The sequence below is a fragment of the Nanorana parkeri genome, unplaced genomic scaffold (assembly GCF_000935625.1).
Source record: "Nanorana parkeri isolate BGI_ZX_2015 unplaced genomic scaffold, ASM93562v1 scaffold26, whole genome shotgun sequence".
NCBI classification, from domain to species: domain Eukaryota; kingdom Metazoa; phylum Chordata; class Amphibia; order Anura; family Dicroglossidae; genus Nanorana; species Nanorana parkeri.
This window is the reverse complement of record NW_017306294.1, coordinates 1,611,895-1,618,823: the sequence shown is the minus strand read 5'-3', so window position 1 is coordinate 1,618,823 and position 6,929 is coordinate 1,611,895. Positions and strand designations below refer to the sequence as shown.

Sequence of the window (6,929 nt, the reverse complement as noted above, 5' to 3'; positions counted from 1 at the left end):
ATCAGAGGTTTGTAATGGATGAACTTCTTTGTGTTTTTTTTTTTTTCTCACAACAGAGCAGAGTCTATTTCTCGGATTAAGATCTCTTTGCTCAAGTCTTACCAGCAATCAAACGTCATTGAAATCCTGCCTTATCATCAGTGTGACTCTAGGTCTAAAGACCTCTCAAGTGATCTTGAATGTCTGTTGAACCTCCAGAGCCAACATATCCGTTCAAGACTTGCTGTCTGTTTGACAGGTATTATTGCTAGACTTTAAATGTTCTATTTATGAAGCCTGTATTTTAAAATGTCAGGTCTTGTTGTGTGAAATTCTTGACACTGCATCGGTGTGGTCAAACAGAGCAGCTTATTTCTAGGTAAGCCAAACCTGAAGGATTACCCTGGAAATCTACAAAGTGGCACAGCCTTTCTGGGAAGAGCTTTTGACATTCAGTTTAGGAGGTAGATCAAGGCATCATGCTGTATCCTCTGGTTATCAGTAGCCTAGTGTTCTGGGAATACCTTATCCCAAGCCTCTCATCAGAGACCCACTACAGGCTAATTATGCATGCATCTGAAAGATGTTATTTAATTCCTAGTCTATCTTCACTGCAGCCAACAGAAAGCACTACACAGAGATAGATGTAGCCCTAAGATCCAGGGATGGGAGACTGCGCAGTTTCCCCTATAGGACTATTGCAAGTCCTGCTCAGTATGACTTATTGAGGAAAATCATCTGGACTTTTCCATTTTAGCACGTGTGTAATGCTTTCTAGGTAGCATCAGCACTACACAGATTGATTTCACCTATTGTTAGGAATTATCTTACCTGTGTGTGCGTCTGAATCTGAGACTACTGCGTCACTGACTGCTTACAAAATTGTGTGCATCTTCCTGCACTCCTTACCGGATCTCCTAGGAGATGATGTCTGTAATAGGGGGCTTGTAGCGACCACGGAGGCACCGTGTAGTCAAGTAGTAATTCCAAAAGATGTCTCCAGCACTGCTTACAGTCTACACTAACAGGAACCAATCAGCATGGTTTCCGATCACATGATCAGATGAAAAGCCAATTACAGTGCTCACAGGAGATTTGTTTACAAACAAACATACCAGCCTCAGGTGTGACCGTGGAGCGCAATGTGTAAAGACGTTTCATTTATAGTATAACTTTTCAATAATTATCCTTTGTAAATGACCCTCCAGCACCACACACATACTTCTACTCTCCCCCTGATCCTGCTGTTACTACAACTCTCCTGGCCTGTCCCTCTGTTCTTCTGCGCATGCATAGTAAAATCTCACTCATTCCATTGGAGAGGCCAACTGTGCTTGACATAGGTAATTGGCGTCCTCTTCATAGAATTACATGGGACTTTTCTATGCATGCAGAAGAAGCAAAGCACCATCCTGGGGAGTTGTGCGGCTCCCCCGGGGCATATAGTGTGTAGCTGCAGAAGCTTGGACTGGAGTTAATTTTGACATTTTTGTAATGAGCATTGTGAGTGGCTATCCAGAGAGTATCGCTTATTCTACATATGGGACGTAAATCCCAGTCTGGAAAAGAGTGACAGGTTGTGTACTTGCTAGGTAATGCTAAGAGCATTCATTCAGTGTTGCCTTGTGTACATGCAGTTATGCCAAGCACAGAAGCTGAGGAGATTGAGCACAATGGAATTCTTGTGTATGATGTGGACACTTTCATCAGAAGAATCCAGAAAGTGGATGCGTGGCTCCAGCCTTCTTTTTGGTGAGTACCATTTAGCTTACAAAAATATGCTGTAATTGTAATGATGTATCAGTTCTGCTGGGATGAAATACACACACACACACACACACACACACACACACACACACACACTCCTTTTTATGTCTAGGGAGGCAGCGATACTAGTATCAGTGCCACTGCTGAGTATTTGGGAGAGTACTCCCGCTCCCCCAGAGGTTCCGATGTACCTTCCCTGATACCGGAACTTCCCTCTGACCAGCAGTGCTGTGAGGAAGCATGAAGCTGGCTTCCCGGCCAATTAGAAAGCCAGGCAGCGGTTCCTGACCCGCCTCCCAGCTTCCTGAATGGATAGGGAGCCGGCTTCACTTTTTGCGAGCAGCCTTTCTTCCTTACCAATCGGGAATCCGTGCGGCACGTCATGACCTGCTTCCTGATTGGCTAGGAAGCCAGCTTCACTTGTTGCTAGGCTGCCTGGCTTCCTGACCATCCAGTTAATTCCTACACAAGAATTCACACATCTTCATGGGTTCTCTGTAGAAACATTGCGATCAATGGACGAACACTCGTAGAAACGTGCATGAAAATGTGCAACATGCTTCTGTCACGCGTTTCCTGGTGTTTCCATTGAAGTCTATGGGGGAAAAATGAGCTGCAAAGTGCCCAAAGAAGCTCATGTGCGTTTGGCTGCTCAGGTGTGAACAGGGACCACTGAAAATCCTGGGGGGCGTATTGAAGCTCTTTTACTAATGTATACTTGCTGTCTATCATTTAACATTTTCTTTTTCAGCTTGTGATGCATCAGGGCAATGGATGACATGATCCCCATAGGAATACAATATTGTACATAAATATAGAAGCAAAGAAAATGCACTCGGATCATCTGCTTCAGCGGAAAGAGAGAAATGTTTCGGAGTCCTCTCCTAGGACCTGTGCAGTAAAGTCGGCTTATTTTATGTGCAAATGTTTTTTCTTCTTCTCCCTTTCCGTTGTAAGAAGCCCGTCTGCCAGTTACATTCCAGCTGTCACTTTTTCCAGAGGAAAGGGAGTGTGTGGTAATCCTCCTTTCATGAAGGACACTTTTTCTGTTTCCTGACACTGAGAATCTGGCACTTTGTTCTCATTTTCTTCTGCTGTTCCGAATCCGTACAACGATCTTCTTGTGTACAATCCGCCTTGCCGACTGCTGAAAAGCAACACAACCCCCCCCAGTATGCTCCCATTTTTTAATATGTAAATTGTGTGTTTAGAGGAATCCGAATAGCAGAATCTTTTATGTTTTGCAGGAAGTTATTTATACATAGTCAAAATAATATTTCTTTATGTACATCGCAATTTAAATATCTATTTTTCTTTTTTTTGTATGTTCTGTAAATTATTATATGCACAACATTTAAGCTATTCTGACTCAAAGCGAATAATATCAAACCGTATATGTTGTTCTAAATCAAGCTTTGTACAAATAATATGTATTGGTCTATTTATCCTAATGTTATTTTCTTCTTTCCTCCAAGTGGCGGCATTGTCGTGCGTGTAGTAGATGTTGTATATAAGCACACAGGGAAGGATTATTTCTGATACTTTTTTCTATCAAACCTGTACAGTGAACGCATTGGAATGACTTTGCTGACCTGTTTGCACACAAGTTTTATAAATAAAGCGTGCGGAGATGAATGAAGGCCGAAAGACAAAGCTTCTGCGTTCATTAAACTTTTAGTGTTTTTATCAGCTGGATTGCGTCATTCTTTTTACACTTCAGTCTCCTTTTCTTAAAGGGAAGCAGTAACGTTTGAAATGAGGAAGAGAGTTTGATTTTGTGTTCAGTTCTTTGAATTGCCCACCAGTGATCAGCAAACGATTCATTTTTACAGACGGAGATCCACCACATCTTTCCCCGTGGTCATTCACCCATGCATTCACAATGTCGAATCACGTGCATCCTTTTTTTGATGTGAATTCCTTTTTTTCACTAATGACTGCAGATCAAACAAATATACATTGCCCAGCAAAGTATTTCTTCGAAGTATTTACAGTTATGTTTCCAAGCAGATGGCTCCAACTCTCTGTTTTCCTGAACTTCCTGTTCAGTACAAGATGACGAGAGAGAGAAGTCTGCAACAATTATCCATCTACTAGATTAATGAGGGGAGGAGTGGGGAGCGACGGGGTGGCTTGGCTTGCTGAGACACACAGCTTACTAGCACACACAAGGGTGGCTCCATAGGATCCTGCAAGGGAAAGGAGCCACCATAAAACAGGATATCAGGGCCAGGGCTCAGAGGACCAGCTGATTAAAAAAAACTAAAACATTTAAACATCAAGGAGCAAAATCCTTTGTAAGTGATTTCATCAGTATTTTAAATAACGTAAACGAAACTCACAAAACGTCCCCCTGCGTTCTGGTGCAGGAGGGGGCGTGACGGTGCATTGAATTCAATGGCATTGCAGCCACACCACAGTGCGATCAGACGCGTGGTAAAACTTTGCCAGCATTCCACTGCAAATGCAAAAAAATAGGGCTTGCTCTATTTTTTGCGTTTGCAGTGGAACGGTATGCAGGCAAAGTTTTGCCACGCGTCCGATCGCACTGCAGGCAGGGGGGCGTGGAAGCGGTGCCATTGAATTCAATGCACAGTCACGCTCCCTCCTGCCCCTGAATGCAGGGGGGAAGATCGCAGCGTGTTCCAGCAGCTACCGCTCTGGAACCCACTGCTTTTGGTGTGAACAAGCCCTTTTAAAGGGGGATTTATCACAACTGGAGCAGACAGAATGTGGAGCAGTTGACCAGAGCAACCAATCAGCTACTATGGGCAACTGCCCCCTTTTGACTTTAACCCCTTCGTAGCTGCCGGGACTCTGTTTAAACTTGTAAAGCCGACTGTCGGCTTTACAACAGAAGCGATTCTGGCGACTTGCGTGTCGCCAGATCGCTTCTGTGTCCCGTAGAGTCAGTTTCACAGCACAGTGACCTCTGAGTTGCTTTCTTAGTTCTGGATTAAAGATCACATTTGTTTGATGTCTGATACCAGTAATATTTTTATACAGGATTTATAGAGCGCCAGCAGTTTACAAAAATAGGAGACAGTACAGTTACAATACGATGCAGGACAAGAGGGTTAGGAGGTTAAAAAAAAAAAGTGTCTGTATTTGCAATGAATGTCCTAATAACGGCATTATGTATAAGAAGTTGCAGCATTTGTGTTTTCCTCTTTGTTGGAGCCGGTATCACAATTACAAATGGAAGCCCTTGTTTTCTGACAGCAATGGATAAAGGGACCTCTTCATAATATACCGGTCACCAGAGAAATATGTGGCCTACCGTTGCTGGCCTCTCCTGCAGTGCTAGTTGGCTGGTTGTAATACTGACAATTTGAGTCACTTGCCTGGAAAATGGGGTAAAGCCGAACTCCAGGCAGCTATACTGTATAATGCCAAATTACTGCAGGCCTGTATTTATTCTATACATAATGTATTTTTTAAATGCAAGCACGGCCAATACTTGGCATCATCCTCTTGTCTGTATACAACAGGAGAAAGGAAGGAGAAGCAGCCATTTAGTTCTGTAACGCAAGGAGCATGCTGATTGAAGAAGAAAGCCGAGATATGACCTCACCAGTCTGCTGCTTCTTTGTCCAGTCACAGGCTGGGGAAGGAGCAAGACCTTTGACTGTTACTTACCAAGACTGAGGAAGGGGTAGAGTGTCGGTCAAATTTAAATTGCGGTCTATGTCCCAATTGGGGAGAATCTACCAATCCAACCCCTATTGGTACTGGTGACCACTGTTGCCAAGAAAGAAAATTGAAGGAAAAATCCAAAATTTTACAGGGTTGTTCACAAAGGGTGAAGAGTTTGGAGAAGGCAGAAGAAGTGACCAATCTAGGACAACATAGCTGAACTGGAGAAATTCTCCAATTCAGCTCACTTTCCAGCTCAGCTATGTTGTCCTAGATTGGTTCCAACCCCTATTGGTACTGGTGACCACTGTTGCCAAGAAAGAAAATTGAAGGAAAAATCCAAAATTTTACAGGGTTGTTCACAAAGGGTGAAGAGTTTGGAGAAGGCAGAAGAAGTGACCAATCTAGGACAACATAGCTGAACTGGAGAAATTCTCCAATTCAGCTCACTTTCCAGCTCAGCTATGTTGTCCTAGATTGGTCACTTCTCCCGCCTTCTCCAAACTCTTCACCCTTTGGTGAATAACCTTGTAAGAATTGTTCCCAGAACAACAGGTGAGGGGGAAAATCTTCCAATGTGAACAACTGTTTTGGGGACATCTGCCTAAGCGGACTGCGAGATTTCATCTAACTACCTATTAGATCTCTGGGACAGGAAGGGAAATTTCCCCAATTGTACACCAGCAGCAAAAACAAAAAACTGGACAGGAGATTTAACCCTTCCCTACTCTAGCCAAAACAACACCTTATTGGCTATGCATTTGAAGGCATTCTCTAGCGTTCCCCCTTGAAATACCAGGCTTTGTAGGTCGATGGAGAGCCGAAAACCTCAAAGGCCTTGACACTGAAGTGGAGGGAGAGGAGAAATATGCTGTTTTTTGACAGACAACAAGTGAGATGACTTTGCCATCAGCTCCTTAGGCTTCCATTGCTGGGGAACATGGATGCTCTTGCTGTTAGATCCCTTTTAGTGATTTTGTCCATTCAAACATGCTTTGACAAAATAAAGCCACCTCCAAAATCAGGTGCAGAGCAAGACCTGACATAGAGAATGGAGCTCTTTCACTGCTTATCACAGAGGTACTTAAAATCAAAACACTGCCAACGCCATAGAAATCTTTTAAAAGGAGAACTATAGGATGCGTGAAATGCACTCATCCCCACAGATAGAGCCGGCGTGTAACACTGCAGCCCTCACGTCAGCTCTATTGATCGAGAACTGAGCAATCACATACCGCTTATCACTCAATTCATGATCTTCAACCTGCAGGGATTCCCCCCTTCTTCTTTGTCCCTCCAGCGCTGATTGGATAGACAGATGGGGGAGTGGGTGGGCAGAGCCAGCTGCCAATAAGGCAGCAGGGTGCATCCCGACAAAATGTTCCCCTCTATGCTGAGTTTTGGGGGTCACAGGAGGCCATTTACTAATTACATTTTTTTAAGTGACCCTAAAGAGAACTGCGGCCAAAATAGGTTTGGCCATGTTTTTATTTTTTAACAAAACAAGCTTGTATTCCACCCTGCCCCTGGTTTATCCTGCTCCACTT

General features: G+C 43.7%; 1 protein-coding gene across 1 annotated transcript in view; it reads left to right on the top strand.

The window, feature by feature from the left end:
• The window catches only part of FAM208B (family with sequence similarity 208 member B), a 55,252-nt gene extending 53,517 nt beyond the window's left edge, over positions 1–1,735 (top strand). The window contains exons 22-23 of the mRNA XM_018565756.1: positions 57–238; positions 1,617–1,735. Of these exons, the coding sequence (XP_018421258.1) occupies positions 57–238; positions 1,617–1,735 (301 nt within the window). The remainder of the gene's footprint in view (positions 1–56; positions 239–1,616) is intronic.
• Positions 1,736–6,929: the final 5,194 nt, after the last annotated feature.